General features: G+C 40.4%; 1 protein-coding gene and 1 pseudogene across 1 annotated transcript; one reads left to right on the top strand and one right to left on the bottom strand.

Moving 5' to 3' along the window:
• Window positions 1-583: 583 nt before the first annotated feature.
• BLID (BH3-like motif containing, cell death inducer) lies at window positions 584-8,672 on the top strand. Its single transcript, XM_044260174.1, is given in 3 exon segments — window positions 584-680; window positions 8,357-8,481; window positions 8,484-8,672. Coding segments are annotated over 3 exon segments (411 nt in total).
• Window positions 8,673-11,400: 2,728 nt separating this feature from the next.
• LOC122914670 lies at window positions 11,401-11,564 on the bottom strand (annotated as a pseudogene).
• Between the last annotated feature and the right edge of the window lie 9,603 nt (window positions 11,565-21,167).

Genomic DNA, 21,167 nt, shown 5'->3' with positions numbered 1-21,167 from the left:
AACATGAAGTCATACTTTTCCTTCTCATTACTATTTTAGAGGAAAAAAATTTAAGTTTTAAAGTTTGTGATAATTTCTAGATTGGCTATTTTCAACCGATACAGAAATGGTTTGATTGCAGCCATCATTTAAATTCCGTGTAGTAATATCAGTATTAAGAGAATCTGTTAGCTTGCAAATTAGAACAGTGTTTGTATTTCCAGTGGTGGCCTTGTTATTTCTCTTCAGTAGATCTGTACAGAGGACCTGAAAACACAGCATTCCCCTTTTGTACATGGTTGAACTGGAACCCAGAGAGGACTGAATACCCAGGGTCACTCTGGAACATGGATAACATGAGACCCGCATTATCTGGAAGGAACGGAACCAGAAGTTCAAATAAGCAGGATGGGTTTGGTGACAGGAGACTAAGGTTCTAGTACAGAGCAATAAGGTACAGAAGAGGAACAAGTTGAAGCAAATAGAATTCTAGATTTTAAAGGTCAGGTGATTAACAGGGATATATTAACAACCAAAACTGAAAACCAGTCTTAGTAATAGAAGGTTTCCTGTCTTCTCAGTGTTCCAGGGTTTGCTGGCACAGATGGCTCTAGGGCCGCAGAATTTGGCCACAGCCAAAGTCCAAAGAAGAATCCTGCCCCTCAATGAGACAAGAACAGAGAAACGCAGATTGCCTCGTAGTCAGTTTTATTTAAGTGGCGCCCTGAAACTGTACTTCTCTTTCTACGTCCATTGCATAGTTTCTTCCATAAACTTATGATATGGGTTGCAATATTTGGAAAACCTTTCTCTTAATCTTAGCAAAATGGTTTCAGGAAAAATTGGGAGAATTCAGTTCTAAGGAGGATCCCACTAAACCATGAGAAGAAACAACTTTTGAGAGTTTTTTTAGAATAGCTCCCTGGTATCTGAGACAGCATCAATGCAGATATTCCGGTATCTGGGTAGGAGACCATCAAACTTGATCTGTAAAGGGCCAGAGTGTACATATTCTAGGCTCTGTGCGTCAAATGGTCTCTGTGGCAACCACTCCCCTCTGCCATTGTGGTGAGAACACAGCCATTGCCAAGAGCAAAAAGTGGGAGCCAGCAGATTTCAGGACATCAGGTAGCAGGACGGATGTGGCTCAAGAGCTGTAGCTTGCTGACCCCTAAACCAAAAGAAATTTGTTTACCACCAAAAATGTATTAAAAATAAGCCCCTGTCTTCCTCTATGTCATGAAGAGTCCCTCACCCGTGTACCACAGAACACAGAGAAATAACAAGGCTCATCTGAGGTCTTCATCCCGGAACTCCTCAACAAATAGAACTGCTCTCCCCTGTAACTTGCCATTTTGGGCAAACGTTCATAGGAATCAATCAGTCTATGAAAGTGTAATTAGATTGTCAGTTTTCTTTCTGGGGAGAGGGATGCCTGTGTTCTTGTACTAAATGTGTCTGGTTACTTCTTAAAGACCATCTTCTAGCAATTTTCCTTTTCTGAGCAACTGGATCAAGGAGCCTCCTTCTGCCTTGATTTTCCATAGTCGGGTGCCCTTGCTGTATCTTTTATTCTAGTTTCTCCTTGAAACCTTCAGACCGGGACCACATTTACCCACCACTTGTTTATCTTTTGTGTGTTTGGTTTTGTTTTGACAATAGTTGGCTCTGCATTGACTGCACTCCTCGAAAGCAGTGGCATAGAAAATCCAGAAACAATGCAGTATCCCCAAGTCACTGCTATTTTGGAACGCTTTATGTGATTTTTTTTTTTTTTTTTTTAGTGGAACACATTTACTTTGGTAATTGTATCCTTCCCAACCTAATATTAAAATCAACTCTTAATTTCTGGAGTAAGTGAAGTAACATAGGAGCATGTCTCTGATTAGGAAAATCATTGGATGTGGATACTACTTATACAGATAATAAAAGATTTGAGTATATGAACAACCAAGTAACAGTTGGCATGTCCATCCACAAATATGTTTGGAAGCCCCACTATTTGTCATGGATATGTAACGTGTACTGAGACATTATTAGGTTCTCTCATAGGTGTTCTCTGAACCTTTCCGACAACTGTATTGTGGGGATATTGTTGTTTTTGTTTTGCAGTTTAGGCTTTGAGAGGTAAAATGACTTTGAGGGGTCTCGGAGGGATACATGATTGGGATTTGTACTTGGTCGTCTGGTAGTAGACCTAACACTCTCTAAACAGCTGCCTGTGGCTATATACTGAGGAACTGTATGCAACTCAGGAACATCATTGCCCTCCTTATTTCTGGACACTGAAAGGACCACAGATATAATACAAGACAGGGTTGCTGCCTGGAAGAAATTTGTAAAGTATTTTCCACAACAAAGCATGTAGGCATTTACTCGTCTGTGCCTTTGTTCCTACGCTTCTCTCTGCATGGCCCATCTTCCCCCTGTCCATCTGCTGTCATTCTTCTCAATATGTTTAGCAAATATATTGAGATATAATTTACATGCAACACACTATATCCATTTAAAACATACAATTGAAATAAAATAAAATATACAATTGATGCATTTTGACAGACTTGCATCTATAACACAGCCATGACCATTGACATACAAAACATCTTCATTGCTTCCAAAAGTTTCCTTGGGTCCCTTTGCTGTCTATCTTCCTCTTATCCTGGCCCTAGCCAAGCTCTGATCTGATTTTTATCTCTATACATTGGTTTTCCTTTTCTAGAATTTTGTAGAAATGGAATCAGTATGGTATGTACTCTTTTACGTCAGGTTTCTTTCATTCAGTATGAAGATTCTGAGACTCACCCATACTGTTACATGTGCAAGTGATTTGTTTCTTCTTATCAGTGAGTAATACTTCATTGTGTTGTGGGTATGTAACAATTTGTTTATCCATTTAGGAGTTGATGGACATTTGGGTTGCTTCCAGTTTTTGCCTATGATAAATGAACCTTCTATGCACACTAGCTTGCACGTTTTTGTGAGGACATATGTTATTATTTCTCTTCAATAAACCCTAGGATTAGAATTGCTGGGTCACGTGGTAGATGTGTATTTAACTTTGTAAGAGACTTCTATTATCCTCAGTGGTTTGCCATTTTGTATCCCCACCAAGAACATATGTGAATTCCAGTTTTCTGTACTCTTCTCAAAACTTGTTATGAATGGTCTTTTAAATGTAACCATTCTAATGGGTGTGTAGTAGCATCTCGTGATTTTAATTTGCATTTCCCTAATGACTAATAACTTTGAGCATCTTTTCACGTGCTTATTGGCCTTTTGTGTATCTCCTTTTGTGAAGTGTATAAATTTTATCTTTGTTATTAGTTATCATTATTATTGGGTTATAAGATGTCTTTATGGATGCTAGATACCATTCTGTTATAGGACCTGTTTTGCAAATATTCTCTCTCAATTCATGGTGTGTATTTTCATTTTTCTCCAATGTGTCTTTCAAGGAGCAAAGGTTTTACATTTTGATCAAGTCCAACTTAGCAGTTGGTTCCCTTATAATTCTTTGTGTTTTTGTGTCTGATCTTTATCTTTGCCTACCCCCAAAGTTTCAAAGATTTTCTCTTATGTTTTCTTCTAGAAGATTTATAGTTTTAGCTTTCACTTTAAGGTTTGTCATTTACTTCAAGCTAACTTTTGTATAAGGTGTGAAATGAGGGTGAATGTTTATTGTTTTCTATACAGTTAGCTTGTTTTCTGTAAGGTTAGCACCGTTTGTTGAAATGAGCTTTCCCCCATTTAATTAATTGCCTTGGCATTTTTGTCAAAAAATTCAATTGACCATGTCATTGGGGGTCTATTTTTAGACTCTGTTCTTTCCCATTCATCTGTATGTCTGTCTTATCCTCCAATACCACACTGTCTTTATTCTTATACCTCTACAGTGAATGTTGAAATAAAGTAGTATGAAAACTCCAGTCCTGTAAAACTACTTTGAAAAGCCTAGAACCTTTGTGTTTTCATATAAATTTTAAAATTGTCAATTTCTGCAAAAACAACCAAAACAAAAAGTGAAAGAAAACTTGCTGAGATTTTGACTGTCAGAGTGCTTTGAATATATAGCTCTATGTGGGTAGAATTGAAACCATAATGATATTGATATCTTCCTGTCTATGAACCCTGGTATATATCTGCATTTCTTTAGGTTTTTATCTTCTGCCAACAATATTTTTCCCTTTTTACTGTAAGGATCTTACACCTTGGATTAGTTTCCTAGGGATGCTGTACCAGATTTTCACAAAGAGGTTGGTTTAAAACAATAAAGATTTATTCTTGCAGTTCAGGGGACAAAAGTTCACAGTCAAGGTATTGGCAGGTTCTTTCTGGGCTCTTTAAGGGAGAAATCTGTTCCATGCCTAACTTCTGGAGGCTGCTAGCAATCCTTGTTATTCCTCAGCCAACCTCTCTGCTTATCTCTTCACATGGCCCTCCCCTTCTAGGTAGCAATGTTGTCTTCTTTTCTGTCCCTTACATAGACACTGTCATTGGACTAGGGAACAGCCAAATGCAGGATGATTTCCTCTCAAGATCTTTACCTGAATTGCATCTGCATAGACCCTTTCTTCAAAAAAGGTCACATTCTGGGGTTCCAGGTAGACATACATTTTGAGAACCACAATTGAACTCACTATATGCCTATTTTTGAAAATTTATTCTCAAGTATTTTATGTTTTATGGTGCTATTATAAATGGCTTGTAATTCTTTGTTTCCAATGATTTGCTTCTTGTATCTAAAAATATAATTGATGTGTATATATTCCTCTTCTATCTTATGATTTTGCTAAATGCAGTGATTAGTTCTGGTGATTGTTACATAGATTATTTTAGGATTTTCTACATAAACAAGCACAGCAGTTATAAATAGAGGCAATTTTACTTTTTTTCTAGTTATGCCTTTTCTTTTTCTTGCTTTATTACAATTACTAGGATGTCCAGTGAAATGGTGACTAGAAGTGATAAGTGCAGGACTTTTCCCCAACATTAGGGGGAAATAATTTTATAATTAGGCATTAAGGATGATGTTTACTGTATGTTTTCTTTACCTAATGCCTGTTACCAGATTTAGAAATTTCCTTTTTTATTCCTAATATGCTGAGAGGCTTTTTTAAAAAATAAAAAATGCATACGAATTTTTTATTAAATAATTGGTCTGCATCTATTGAAATAATGATGTGCTTTTTTTCCATTTATCCTACTAATATGATGAATTACCTTGATTTTTAAATACAATCCAATCTTATATTCCTGGAATAAATCCTAATGGGTGACTGAATATATATATATATATATATATATATATATATCTCAAGATCTGATTTGTTAAAATTCTGTTAAAGATTTTTGCATTTATGTTTTTGAAGGATATTGGTCTACGATTGCCTTGTAATTTGTTTTCCAATTTTGAATAAAAAAATATTCCCTCTTCTATTTTTCAAAAAGGTTTGTAAGATTAGTGTTCCTTCTTGCTTGGATATTTGATAGGAATCACCAATCATACCATTTGGTCCTGGAATATTTTCTGTGGGAAGGTTTAGATAATAGATTCAATTGCTCTGAGAGATATAAGGCCACTTATATTTTCTTCTTCATCTGTGTCAGTTTTAGCAAGTGTATTTTTCAAGGAATTTGCTCATTTTATCTGTGTTCTGACCTAGTTATTTTATATGTTAGCCTAGTTACCTTCTCCTCTTTAAACTTTCCCAGATACCCCCAACAGAAGTGACTACATATTCTTTGTGCCACTACTTTATCTGGTATCATTTGTACTCTCCACCTTCCTTCATGGTCGTTTGCCCATATGTCTCTTTATATTCTAAGTTAGGGGCCTTGAAGTTCAGTGATTGCAACCCATTTATCTTTGAGTCTCTGACACTTTATATGGTGCTTGGCACATAATAGATACCATCCGCCCCCAATGTTTAATCAACCAATTCCATTTACCATTGTCTAATTTATAGTTACACACACGTTTCTAACTTCCACAGAAGACTATGAGCATCTTTTGCAAAAATGGAAAGTATTATTCAATGTTCATATTCCTTCTATGTCTTACATTTAGAATAATTTTTAAAACTATTAAATAAAATAGACCCATTGAACAGCATAGAAAAGTCAGCATTCTATAAACTCAGAAAAGAGAGGTTAAATGGAAATCAGGAAAGTACGCATCAATAAAGGGAAAGAAATAAGGAACTCACATTGTTGAGTGCTTACCATGTGCCAGACATTATCTTAAACAATTTATATTCCTTGTTATCATTTAACATTTAAAGTAAGTAGGCATAGAAAATGTTATTGGGGCACCTGGGTGGTTCAGTTGTTTGAGTGTCTGACTCTTGGTTTCAGTCATGATTTCAGGGTTATGAGATTGAACCCCGCATCAGGTTCCACACTCAGCAGAGTCTGCTTGAGATTCTCTCCTGCTCCTTGGCTCCTCCCCCACCCGTATGCACCCAGACGTGTGCGCACACTCATTCCCTTAAATAAATAAATAAATAAATAAATAGAATGAAACAGGGTCTCCTACTTCTCCACCATCTTGCCCCTCCCTAAATTTTTCTAAAAGAGGAAAATTTTATTATCCTCATCTTATAAATCAGGAATCTGAGGTGAGGTTTCAAAAAGTTAAGTATTTTGGCAGATTCCACAGAATTATTTAGTGGCAGATCTGGGTTTCAGATGCAAGCCTGAATGATTCCATTATCATCTTCTTGGTTTCAATTTTACTTTTGCCCGTTTGGTTTTCTACAAGACACTTGGTGGATTTTCCCAAGTTACCTTTAAATTCTACCTTTGCCAGAGTAGAACATTCTGTGATTCCTTGGTTAAGTGTTGGGATTACTGTAAGTTTAGAAAAACTCCAAAGTATTCTCTGAACACTTATTCTGCCTTTAGCAGGAAATATCCAGAAATAGCAAAGAAGATTCCAAATAGCCTTACCTCAAAGTATGCTGTGTAACTCCCTGTTGTCTCCCTCCTACTCATCAGCCTTTGTCTACAAGCTTGCCATTATTTTGATGATAGCAGATGCAGTACTTCTGGATGTGGCTGACTGCTGGATATCATTGGTTCCTGAGTTCCTGCCTACATGGCATGAGGACAGTTAAGAGTCCAAGGTTATGAAAACTCAAGAAATCTTCATAGCTTATTGTGAAAGGAGAGGATATTTCCTTACAGATGATCTTACTTTTGTATATGTTCCATATTTGTTCTGTTTAGAAAGGCCTGTGGGTTACTTTGTGTAAGGCACATTCTTTCTCCTTTTACTTTGATAAAAGATATTGAAACACCAGATCCAATCACATAGCACCTTTGCTACTGCTAACTTAGTTGTGTGTTTTAAGTCTTCTTTCTCCACATGGTAGTACTCTACAAGTCACCTAATCAGGGTTACCTATGATAATCAGGCTTTTCCCAATTAGAAATGTGCCTAATGTGCCATTTTCCCAATACATTTTAGCCAAAGAACTGGGAAGGGGAGGCAAGTTTTTCAGTGATTCCAGTCTATCCATTGGAACAAGAAGTTTCTGAGGTCTTCCCAATGTCAAAAACAACAACATCAAAATAACAGCATTTATTTCTTTATTTGGGTGCAATACCGTGGTCAGGAACTTGGCTACTTCACCAGAGAAATTATTTGCCATACATCATTGAAGAGATGACTTAATTCACGCTCATCAATCCCCCCTAGTCTACCATGGGGAGGGTGACTCTTTCATGTATCAGAAGCACGAGACAAGGCAGCTGGATACATTTTCTCTCTTGAAATTGTAGTCTCTGTTGGAACAACTCCCTTAGGCAACCACAGCTCTAGGTTTTTTCTAAGAAATGAAGCTAGTACTCCCAGGGCTGTTCACATTAGGGAACAAAATCTAAAGAAGTATTCCTGCCTTTTCGATGTCAGAGATCACCGTAGAGATGTTTCTCAATTTGAGGCAGAAGTTACAGCTTTTCTGAGGTCTGAGCATCAAACTTGTTGAAAGGACATTGTCATGACTTAATATTAATTAATAATGTGTATTCACACAAACCTGGATCAAATGATATTCCACATGGAGGCAGGAGAGAAGGGGTTGGAATAAACACATGAACCCTTGGAAGCTGTTTTTCAGCTGGGAATTTTCGAGTAGCCACTGGAAATCAAGGGTAGTACCAAGGATAGTTGGAGTTGAGAAGAACAGAAGGCCAGGATATATCTTTTCTCTTCCACCTCACATTGTGCTTAGACAATGCCCAGTCTGTATGAGAGCTACCCTATAAAAAGTTGCTCAATGAATAAATGAATGAATGAACGTTTGATTCCAAATATTTTCTTACTCGGTAGCTTCAAATTGTGGTGAATTCGTTGTGTTCTGTGTGGGTACTGTAGGAAGCCAGGAAAGCCCTTTCTATCAGATCTTGGAAACTCAGAGTGTGCCTTGTACTGCCTGGCTAGGACAAGCTTCTAGAGGTTCCATTTATCCAGAGGCAGAATGGACCCTCTTCCTTGCTACTGGAAAATTGTAGCCAGTTTCAACAAAGAGACTAAACTACCTAAGGAAACAATGTTTCCTCTTACAAGGTACAATCTTGGCTCTTCCGCCGTGGGTTGGGGGCGGGGAGGGGCTGTTCTTGGAAATGTACTCCAGAGACTTTCTTATTTAACCAGGATTCAGACTACATTGCTACAGAATTCCCCCTGCTGAGGCCCTATGAAAGGAATGAGCTGGGACAGATACAGCAAGATAGTAGGATAAATTTCGCCCATTCTTCTGGCTGTACTACACAGGAGTGAACTTGATTTCAACAAGATGACCCAATTCTTAGCATGCTTTTCTACCCACTTTCACCCATAACGCTTCCAAGTCACTGTCTGATTCAACATGTGCAGAGAAACAAAATGGAAAAAAAGACAAACTGGCCAGTAAAAAGTAAGATGACATTTAAAATAGTTTGTAAGTTAATGGGGGAAAAGGGGTAGGTATTTTGTTTAAAAAACAAAAACAAAAAAAAACCCGTGATTAAACCTCGGGGCGGCATAGCACATCACTATCCTTTTGTGGTTTTGAGTGTATTTTATTCATGCACTGGAAGTAGATATTGGTCATACTGTTAATAATTGTTCTACGAAATTGTACTCAACAGTGTGCATCTCTGTAACCTTGTTTACTATTTTCTTCCTCTACTTTTTTCTTAAGCTCATTTCTGAGGGGTGGTTGGTTCACATAAGCTTTCAATTTTTAAATAACACACACAATCCGTTTTTTTTCACTAGGCATCTTTGCTCAAAGTGGGGAAGAATCAGATTGTGATTGTGGTGTAAATCAGTCAGTCCTTTTCTTCCCTTTACAAGAAAAGCTGTGGGTAGTAGAAAAGAGAACTGAAGGAAATAAAAATTCTACGGAGGCTTTTATGAACTCAGTCATTAGAGTCAGAAGAGCTAGCTAGCTCCATGAAGTGGGGGAAAGAGAAGAAAATGCAATTTTTTTTTTAGAGCTGTTACTTTAAGCCTCTCTAGTATTCCCCTTCTCTTCCATCCAGTATCCTGGTGCCACCCAGGCCTAGTGAGAATCCAGGGCTGGGGCACTTCAGAAGTTGGAAGGGGAGTGAGAGAGAGGCTGTGGGTTAGCCTTGCCTGGTCATCAGGAGAGGTCCAGGCAGAAAGGCTGCCTGGAGAGCCTCACTCTGACCTCTCTGAAACCGCATCAGAGAACCTCCGAAATGGTATCAGTCATCCTGAAACTTGATCGGTAAAGAATTTTCTGAATTTAAAATGCTTAATCTTAAGAAAAAATAAAATACTTAATCTTATTGGGATCTTTTGAGGTAGGAAAATCTGATGAGAAGTAAACATTCCCTATATTCCTATGCCTTGGGTATGCTCCTGGAAACACTGGAGGGATTGTTTGCCAAAAAGTCTTGGCAGTGTTCAAGGATGGCTGGCCAAGTCATAAGAGAAGGAAGAGAAGAGGTTTATGTGGTACTGAGTCCAGCATTGTGTGTAAAACACAGGTTTCAATGTAAAGAAATCTGTTGCACAAAACCCTTGGAAAACATAGCATCCTCTCTTTTCCGTACTACCCCCCCCCCAACAAGTACCCTGTTCCTCCAAAAAATTTTTTTAGAAAATAAGGAAAAAATAGGCGGGAATCAACATGACCTTAAGGAAGCAAATCCCTTTGTTTTAATTTTATTTTCCTTTTGCTTTTACATTTAAGAGTTAAGACAACATCTCAGCAGAGAATTGCAGAGAAGGGTAAAGGAAAATCAATAAAGTTATTCTGTGACTTTTCCCAGGAGGGAGCTGGGTTAATCGAGAACGGCCTGCTTGGCTATATATCAAGTCTAAGAGAGAGCAGGAGTTGATTTTGAAACAGATTTCCTAGCTAAACTGAAGGAGATATATGTAAATATACATGTATGAACATACATTCATGTGTAATTTTTACATGAGAGGTGTGAGTCTTCATGTGTCCTATTATATACATTCTAATGTATATGAACAGGGTATATGACGTGCACACACACTTAAAAAGTAGATGAGAAAATTCCTTTAGGTCATTAATGATATTGGACAAAAATTCCTCCAACAGTAGTTTCTAGATATTGATCTAGGATCCTTTTACACTTTATAAGTTTCTCTAATAAGTCCTTTGGCTCCCATAGAAGGAATTTGATGTAATAAAGCCCAAAGTGACAGATGAAGGGATGGAAATCAGATTTCCTGACCCAAGGCCAGTGGAAGTGTCTTTGAGGATTTGGAAGCTTCTGAAGAGTCTCTCTGGGTAATTCGTGTGGTTACTTTCTCTAGTGACTACAGAAATTTCTAGCGGGTCTATAGAGCTTCTGGAAGCCAAGTTGGCCAGGGCACTACTTGATTCCATTGGGTCATAGTACCACATTCTCCTGTCCACTGGAAGCAGCAGTGGTTTCTTCTGGACAGACTTGGACAACATAATTGGGTTGGAAGCAGGATACCTGAGTGTCAGTCCTGATGTCATCTTCCCATTGTGATCTTGAGTGAGTTAGCTATTCTTTCTGGACATCAGTTTCCTTTCTTATGAAATAGGATGAATAATTCTTGCTCCTTCCAAACAACTTCCTTATTGCCCAAGAATCTTGTCCGCAATTCTTTGTGCCACTCAATGCTCAGATTTTGGAGACCATTAAAGGGTTATCTCCTTTCCATGACCTAATCTATTGGGATTAATCCCACCATTCTGAAGCCCTTCACATTTTTCTTCTCTCATTTTGGATGTTCAGATTCTGAATTGTTTTTAACATCAGCGAAGATGCTCTATTTTCTTTCTTTCTTTTTTAAAGATATTATTTGTTTATTTTGGGGGGGAAGAGAGAGATCATGAGCAGGAGGAGAGACAGAGGGAGAGTGAGACAATCTCAAGCAGATTCCCCACTGAGCCCGGAGCCCAGTGTGGGGCTTAATCTCATCACCCAGAAACCATGACAAGAGCCAAAATCAAGAGTCAGTTGCTTAACCAACTAAGCCACACAAGCACTCCTCTATTTTCTAAATCTAAATGCCATGTGTATCGTAACTGTTACTACACTTGATCTTAGCCAAAAGGCCGAGAAGCGATGTATCGTAACTGTTAAGAAAATACTTTTGTAAGAGAATGGAATCTAGACAGAGAGAGAGGAACTATGTGGAGTTCTGGAATTTCCCTGGAGGAAATTTCATAGTGTATCTAGTCTAACCCTCTGTTTTACATCTGAAGAAGCGAATGATCTGAGAAGTAAAATGTATTGTCCAAGGTTACTGTGACAGAATTAAGTGGAGAACCCATGTCTCTTTAATTTCCAGTTCTGTATTCTTTCTATTGGTTCATGTGTCTTGAGACCACTATAATTAGAAATCGTACCTGAGGGGTGCCAGAAAGAAGGAAAGAAAGAAAGAAAAAGAATGAACTTGAAGATAAGTAAGCAGACCAGATAAAGATATCTCAACCTTTGGTTTTCTCCAGAGCCAGATTCTAACTCTTTGTGCGTAACCTGATCAACATGGCTTTAGCATCGTCATGAAGGATGAAGGCTTCCTGGTTGCCAGAGCCTCTTCTTTTTGTCCCTTCCTGTCCCTTAAGCCCCAGCCCAGAATCTGGATCTAATTGAATTCCTATTTTTTCATGTCTATTTTGGACATGGTTGCATTTGCCCTGTATTTCATAGCTCTTAAATTCTATCTTTGAGTTGACTTTACACATTTCTTATTCAACATTTACTGGGAGTTTACCGTGTGCCAGTCATTTGCAGTTGGCTGGAGATACAGAGCCGTATCTCACAGTGTCACATGTCCAGTGTGAGATATGTTCCCATCGGATATGCTGGGGGTGCTGGGGAAGGAAATTCTGGGATCATCCAAGGAATCCAAGAAGCCAATTATCCTGTGATAATTGCCTTTACTCTCTCATCCCCTTCCTTATGAGGGCAGGCGAGTTAATTTTAGATGATGATCTTTTCCAGGGATTTTTCTGCCTTGTTTTCAACAAAAGAGAAGCCATGTGTAGGATTTTTCCTTTACCTCCATGTCCACCCCAGGGTTAGATAGTCTCACCATGAGTTCTCTGAACAAAGCGGATTTCCTAATACTTCAGTCAATTCTTACGGGGTTGCAGAAAGCAGGTCCTGGGGTCCCAGAGATATGTGCAAATGCAGACTAGTTGTGGGGAAGATATTGTCCTCCCATCATTTCTCCACAACTTTAATTTTTCAATCAATTTTCTTTGTCTCCTTTGGTTTTAAAGACATTGACAAGTTGACACCTAGATGTTCCCTAGAAACACCCAAAGCTCTGTTCACATTTTATAACAGGACACTAGCCAGATTTCGTTTGTTTTGTTTCGTTTTCAAAGTTCTTCTCCTCCTTCCTCACCTTGGAATTTTCCTCACTTTTCCATCAAATTTAAGACATGGATTAAAGACATGAGACGTGATTAAAGACACAAGACATAAGACAGATTAAACTCATGGCAGAGGAGGAAGATCATCAGTTAAAGATTGCTTGCCTCTGTATGATCATCTATTGGTCTGTTACATAGCACTGTGACCTAGATTAGTATTAAGTTCCCAGAAGAGTACAGGTGCCACAACAATGTATAAAGCACCTGTTATGTGGCAGGCTTGATGGCAGCCAGAGTAAGATCACAATCAGTGCCTCTCCGTGCAGTGCACGGGAAGTATCTGCAGAGCTGAGAGACCTGTGGGCCCATAAATACAACAGTTTTCCAGACTTGAGCCAAGTAGTCAGAATATCACAGTGAATCTTGGAAGACTTAAGTATGCCAGAAAATTCACTTAACCTCCCCTCATTTGGGAGTGCGGGTTGGTTGCCAGCAACAGTCGGTTTGCTCTGTACCTGCCTGGGTTGGAGCCTACAGTCCAATATTCCAGAAGGGCAAAGCAGGAGACCCCAGAAGGCTGGCCTGGCTCCCTCTGACATAGTTCCCTGTGGTCTTCGTGTCATTGCTATTTGCTGCATGGAGAGACTCTTTGATGCGTGTTGAACGTGCCACACTTAAACTCTCTGAGGTAGCAGTTTCTACCTTTAAAATATGCCTTGATGTCTCCCCAGAGTGCTCCCTGCTCATCCCTATTCATCTGTCTCTGTTTGAATCTTAGCAGGAATTCTGATGCTGCCGAGGCCCCTCGGTCCCTGAAATGTATCTCAAACTATGTTTTGGTGTTCTTTTAATTTTATTAATTCTGCACACTCAGTGCTTTTGAAAATCATCTATTTCACAAAAGCTCAAGTAAATTTAATCGTATCTTTTTGAAGCCCTTCCTTACTGTGCTGCCATTAGTTAATAATGGGGGAGACCAAAAGGCACGGGGTCTGATTATTATTAACGATACCTCAGAGTCGCACATACTCACTCCCAGTGAACTCTCGGCAGTTCATACACATTAGCTCATTTTTCCTCACAACAGCTGGGCTGGGAGACCTAGATTCTATTCTTGGTGCTCTAACAACCTTCTTGGGAAAGGTATTTAGCCACTAATTGCCTCAGTTCCCAACTATGAAAAGGGAATAATGATATGAGGATATTTGCTTTTCCTTCTCCTTCTCCTAAACCTTTAGAACCTAAAGAGAAAAACAAAACAAAACAAAACAAAAACCCTGAAGAGACAAAGTCTAAAAGAGAAGGAGGAGTGTGTCTTGACTTTATTTCCATAATGAAAAGGTGAGATACAGTCCTAGGAGCATGACTAGAAACCTTGAAATCTGAATTGTGATTCACTCTCTGCTTACTGATGGACCATCGCCTTTGATACCTCTCTCCTTTATATTGGAAAACACTGAGAGATCCACAGCTGGTGAATATTATAAAAGGGGCCCAATCATCTACAGAGCATGAATGGAGTCCGCAAAGATGTCTCTAGGAACCGTGGCATCGATAAGACTGGATTTCAGATGAGAACACTCTTGGCTTCCAAAGCTTTCCTCCTCCCCCGCCTCTCTCCTTTCCCTCCAACCTCCAGGCTTTGTAGCGATTTCAGAAATATATACCAGTAACTCCAGCCCAAGTCACTGGGCCTATATCTTTGGTCTCCTATCATCTCTAGACTCTTGGCCTGGCAATCTCAGTCTTCAAAAGTTCCAGGGGCCGAAATATGCCTCTTTGTTTGCCAGCCTAAATCTAATGACTGAATGGCAGAGAACCTAGACCAAAATAGAACTTGGCTCTTAGAGGACACGTGTCAGCCAAGAATAATGCTTTTTATAATGGCAGGCTCAGTTTTGTTAGTGCACAGGTAACAGGGATCTCACCCTTTAGAAGGGCCTTGATTTTCTCTATTTTTCTCTCTCAGTTTACCCATTGTTACGTAGGAGCGAGAGCTTCTCTCTTTTACCTGTAGAGGCTCAAAAGGCTACTGAAATGTACTACTTGCCAATTGGTAAAGTCATATGGAATGGAACATAGATTAGCTTCCCAAGAGCTTCCCAAACAACATGGCCCCATCATATAAACTCCGGACCTTGCATAGAGTTAATCTGGATGCCAAGAAGAGTCCTCTGAAGCTCACCCAATGAGGCAATGGAATTATTTTATATATTCATATCAAAAATATTATTTTAAATATATATGCTAAAGACTTCTCTCATCATTGATGTTCCCTAATGTTCTAATAGGCTAAGGAAAACAAAAAAAAATTTTTTTTAAACTAGGCATAAATTCAAGTATTTAGCCTGATATTACTTAAACTGACACTTGGAACTCTTAGGGATTTGGGGTCTAAAATTTGCCAAATGACTTCTTTTGAGACCACTTGAGCTACAGACTACTGGTACCAAACACTGCTCCCTACTGGTTTCAAGTCTCGTTGCTTCAGGGAAATGGCTTTGCTGATATATGCATAAGGCATCTTCCTCCTCCTCCCCATCCTGGGAATATTTTTGCCAATTAATGAGGGACTCTTGCTAATGGAATTGAGATATAGTTTACATCTAAAGTATGTTTAGAGTTTAAGGGTACGTCCAGCTCTCCCTTGAGGGTTGCCATCAGTCCCCTAAGGGTATGCATCTTTTTTTTTTTTTTTTAAGATTTTTATTTATTTATTGAGAGAGAGTCAGTGAGAGAGAGCATGAGCGAGGCGAAGGTCAGAGGGAGAAGCGGGACTCCATCCCGGGACTCCAGGATAGTGACCTGAGCCGAAGGCAGTCGTCCAACCAACTGAGCCACCCAGGCATCCCAAGGGGATGCATCTTTAGAAACTTAAGAGGAGTTGAAATTCTGAAAGCGCATTATTGCTTGTGGAAGGACAGACTGAACACCGTCACGTTCCCCCTGCCCTCCCCTAGCCAGAGACAGGAGTTGCCCAGATGAAGACGAGGATGGAAGCTAGCCTGGAGAGCATATCATTTATACATACTTAAATATTCTTCCCTTAGGCAAAGGAAGCACGTGTCTAACCTTTTTTTCACAATACATATTATGAAACTCTGGAGCCTTGAGGTCCTATGGTCACGAACCATTTCGAGCTTCTCAGCCTCATTTTCTGAAATGAGGGCATCTGAGCTGGGTTGCTTATCTCAGATCTGGACTTACCCACACACTTGAAAGTGCAAGAGATCGCCCTCCCTGCATGTAGCCCAGAATAGTCCTCACAGCCACGTCATCTTGGACACTTTATCACTTGATATTACCTCCTAATCCACAGATCAGGGAGATTTTAGACAGAATTCGTCTGGCTTCAAACAGAAACAGCATGACTGCAGAACATTTAGAATGAGTTTAACAGACCAATTTGCCATTTTTCAGAAACACAAATAAACATGGCTCTACGTGGGACCTCAGCCAGACTCGAGTCTTTGCAAATAAGACTGTAATTTGCCCTTTATTAAATGTTACTTTTTAAAAAAATATATATTTTATTTATTTATTTGACAGAGAGAGAGAAAGAGAGATCACAAGTAGGCAGAGAGGCAGGCAGAGAGAGAGGGGGGAAGCAGGCTCCCCACTGAGCAGAGAGCCCGATATAGGGCTTGATCCCAGGACCCCAAAATCATGACCTGAGCCGAAGGCAGAGGCTTAACACACTGAGGTGCCCCCAAATATTCTCAAATAAATAAATAAAATCTTTAAAGTAACAAGAAAAAAGATTCTATTTATTCATTTGAGAGACAGAGAGATAGTGAGAGACAGCATGGGTGGGGGTTGGGGAGAGGGAAAAGCAGGCTCCCCACTGAGCAGAGAGCCACATGTAGGACTCGGTACCAGGATCCTGGGATCATGACTGAGTCACCCACATGCCCTAAATGTTACTCTTATGTGGCATTAGACTAAGCATCATTTCAAGGGTTATTTAGACATAAACTTGGCTCTCTCCCATCCAAGTACTAACCAGGCCCGACCTTGCTTAGCTTCCGAGATCAGACGAGATCGGGCACGTTCAGGGTGGTATGGCCGTAGACTGAACTTGGCTCTCTCAAAACGTTACAACTAAAGCCACATCAGCATACAAGTTTATTAAAAATCTTTTTGCTGCCCGCAGATACTGTGCTATATACCAGAAACACAAAAGTGACCACGTGACAAGCCCTGTCTCTGTTCACGTTGTATTATGGGGATAGAGACAGCATAGTCTATGGATAGTGCCGACACCAGGGCCCCCTTCCTCTCCTCCAGCTAAGGGAGTAACACTGCCTAGCACAGGGCCTGACATACAGTCAAGTACTAAATAAATAATTATTGGCCAAAATGAGCTCAATGAAAAGAATGAATAAATGTTACGGTAGAGTAAGTACAGAGTGCTGTGGAAAATACATCAAAAGAGAAACTAGACTAGTTCGAGGGGATGAACTGTAGAAATTGTTAGTTACACTGAGACAAGAGTCAAAGAACATAATGTGGCAGAGGAAAGTCCAGGCTGGCGGTGTTAGACCTGGTTCAAGTCCTAGCAGTGCCATCAAGAGTTGGGCCATTCTAGCTATGTCATATCTTACTCCCTCCCTCTGTAAAACACTGGTGATGGCTTTGGGAGACTAAATCAGATATTATTTATCTGTAAACCTCTGTCGCAAAGAAGAATATCAATAATGGCTATTGGAGGAGTAACAGAGAACAGAACTGCAGTGTTCAAGCAATGAGTCCCTAAGTCGTGAGGTTAAGAGCACCAACGTTTGAGGGATGGATGGCAATGATGAACTTCAAGTTCACGGTGGCCGCTAGGAGAGGTGTTACAGAACTTCTCAGCTTCTAAGCCCAGATAAGGCAGGGGAAGGGCAGGTGACTTATGGGATTTGTCTTCCTCTTCCAATCCATCCCAGAAGGCTTTCATATTCACATTTTAACTGTAGACCTGTGTGGGCCCTGCCTGTCGCTGTTCACAGTGGGGTTCACATTTCAGATAATTAATAATCTGACAATACTGTGATGTATGGAAACTCGATGCAGATTATATGTGTTTGTGTTTATATACATATGCATAGAAATACATAATAAAAATGTAACCTTTTCCCCCATAAGTTCTTATAAAAATTAGCTTCTGTTGCTTTTATCTTAAATGTCCACGAATATTCCCGACCCCTTCCTTCAGTTCTTCCTTCCCCGCATGTCCATTAGGAACTTTCCCACTACGTTCGCGTAGTTAGATCAGTACACACACACACACACACACACACACACACACGTGCATGCATCCACACACCTGTTCTCTACTGGCTTCAGCTTTTTTTTAGGTGAGCTTTGGGAAATGCCCTGAGTTGAACTGGATTGTCAGCTCTGTTAATAGGGGAGGGTCAAGGAGGGGACGATGTGAGCCACTGACTTTTGGGTTTTCAGTCCCTAACACGAGCTGCAACTCCAGCGACATGGCGAAACCAAAAAATGTCAAACCAGAAAGTGCGGGAGACCAAAGAAAGGGGATGGCGGGGGCCAAAGATGAAGGAAGGTACCGGGCGTAAAAACATTTTAGACATAAAAATTGGGGGAGGGGAGAACTAGAGGTGTTTCCGATGATGGTGGGGGAGGGAAAGCCATTGGTGGGGCCTTTGAAATTGTGCCAGGAACCAAGAGCCAGGGGCAGTGGCAGAGGGGAAGGCCAGGTAGGACAATTAAAACGGAAATCTGGCTCCTTCCAGCGCAGCATGAAACAGGGCTACAGAATTTGCTGCAGTGGGAGGTGGGGCCAGTCTGGCACAGTCTGTGCGTTTGAAAGGAGCAGGGCGGGTTGGGGAATGCCAGTCAGCCTTTGTAGTTCTGAGCTCAGAGAGGGGGTGACGAACACTGGGCTTCAGGTCAGAAGCCTGGTTTGGGTGGCTTTTGGAGAAAATTTCCCTCTGCTCCCAAACTCTTACAATCCTCTCATCACACCACTGGCCTCCAGTCACAGCATAAACACGTGTCCTGGAGATCGCCCTCCAGCAGAGGTTTCGGCCGTGGTACCTGTTGGCTGACTAATGGGATCCTTCTCCTCTCCTCCTCCCTAGACATCCTAACCGGGGCTGAATACAATATTTTTGCATATTTCCCTTTACCCTTCCCACATGCTTCCCATCTCCCAGACTCCTAGGGTTAATCCCCAGGACAACCTTGCTTTGAAAGAAAAAATGTGGTGAGCCTCCTAGAAGATTTGGATCTCAGAAGCCTCTGTCTGTCCTGCTTCAGCCAGACACCAGACAGCGGGCTCAAGGAGATGGACATTGACAGAGAAAGAAGCAGTAAGTTTTTGTTGTTGTTTGTTTCTGAGGCATAGTTGCTCTCCAGAATTAAGGCCCCTGAAGGCATGAGGCTTTCGTTTCTTTATTTTTCGCCTTTCCTCTTCATTTCTTTTTCTTTTCTTTCTTTCTCAGCAGAAATAAATACTATCCCGTTCCCATCCTGGGGCTGATTCAGAAAAGCAATTGAATTAGAAAAGCGTTTCTTCATTGATGTTCGTATCTGGGGTTAAAAATATCTGAAGTTGATTTGTGCGTGCCTATTCTCAACACTGTAATATTTTAAAATGTATCTGCATTTGTTAAAGTAATTTGTACTGATTGTTCTTCTCCAGAATAAATACTATCTATCTGGCTGATGGATTGTAATTATGATGAATTTGTCCCGGCACTCACATGGATGTCTTCTTTGAGGATTTTTGTGCATATTTGCTGCTCATCAAAGGGAAGGCTAGAAGGACTTTGGAAGGAGGGTGTGGTCGGGCTGATTCAGCTTCCCTCCCGGCCCATCCCTGACTCCTTCCCTCTGCTCCTCCCTCTCCCCATCTCCTACCCTGGCTCCTCATAGCCCTCCTGAGCCAGCTGTCAATGAAACGGCATTTACCTTTCATTTCTCGTATCACCTGTGTTAGACTCGGGCAGGTAGGAGACCACTCCCCACAATCAAATTCATTACATTTGTAATCTCAGCATTTTTTCCGACCAAGGCAGAGACCAGACTGTTACTTCCACTCCTTAAGCTTCTCTTCTCCTGGGATTATTAGCCAAGATAGTAATAACAATGGTAATACTGTATTTAGAAACTCTCTAGCACACTTCATCTCTGAGAGTCGTACAGATGTTAACTAATTAATCCGTGCAAGAGAGGTAAATATTATTAACCATGATAGAATATACCTATGTATATGCTAAGGACAGCAAAATAGTTCACTTATTTATCACGGTTCACTTGCTATAGTCACTGGTATTTTTAAAACACCCATCATAGATACAATAATTAGAGATGTGCTTTTGTTAACAAAACCACTACCCACTTCTAGCGTACCCTTGGGTACTAAGTAATTACCCACTTTGTGTGGTTATCTAGCTCACTAATTACCCACAGAAATTGGGGTCAGGTGTTAACTGCTTGAAATAAGTATCCTCCAAAGACATCGCTGAGTTGTATAGAGAAAATGATGTGTTCAGAGCAAAACTTTCATAACTCATATATTTGTATATCTCTGTAAGCGGAGCAAATACCGACCGGGGCCGATCGGCTCAGCACGTGAAAATCATGCTGAACTGTTGTGGCGATGGCAGGGAGGTTTTGGAGAGTCTGGGGAAATTTCATCCTCTGTTTACCTTTCCTTTCTGAAGATGAGTGAAAGGACAGGGGTCCCGTAATCTGCCCTTCATATGCACGCACACTAAGACAATTGGTGAGTCTGGTTAGGAGTGATTCATTTTGGCGGTACAGGGAGGCACCCAGTGAGTCAAAGATTTTTTTTTTTTTTTGACAGCTCCACCCATTATGAGTATTCTAGCATGTTTCTTTTTTTCTCATCAGTCTAGTGCAAACACACTATTAGCCAAATCTGAAAAAGATTCTAACCCAGTCCCCAAAGCCTGCCAACCATCTCTTTCTCCTTCCGAATAATGACAAAAAAATAAAAAAAAAAAAAAAAGAAAGAAAGAAAGAAAAGAAAAGTATTAAAGGGAATCCAGCACTATGATTTTAAGTCTCTTTTTGCCGGGATATCGTCTCCCTTCCCCTCCCCTGCCTTCCTCTTCCCTCCCCTCCCGTCCCCTCCTCTCCTCTCTTCTCCTTTCCCTTCTTCCTCTCTCTGTGTCTCCTCATTTGTGTTTTTCCTTCTCCTTTTCCTTGGCCTCCAGCTGTGCTTCTGCAGGTCTCACAGTGAGAGACAAAGCACAGTGTCTGAACTGAGCACAAAGAAGCTACCTTTAAAAAACATCGACTTGGAGGAAACCTGCATCCTCAGATACCTCCCTCCCTTTCTTGCTATTTACAGAACTCAGCCTTACACTT

This window comes from Neovison vison, chromosome 7 (genome assembly GCF_020171115.1).
Source record: "Neovison vison isolate M4711 chromosome 7, ASM_NN_V1, whole genome shotgun sequence".
NCBI classification, from domain to species: Eukaryota; Metazoa; Chordata; class Mammalia; order Carnivora; family Mustelidae; genus Neogale; species Neogale vison.
This window is presented reverse-complemented; position numbering and strand designations above follow the sequence as displayed.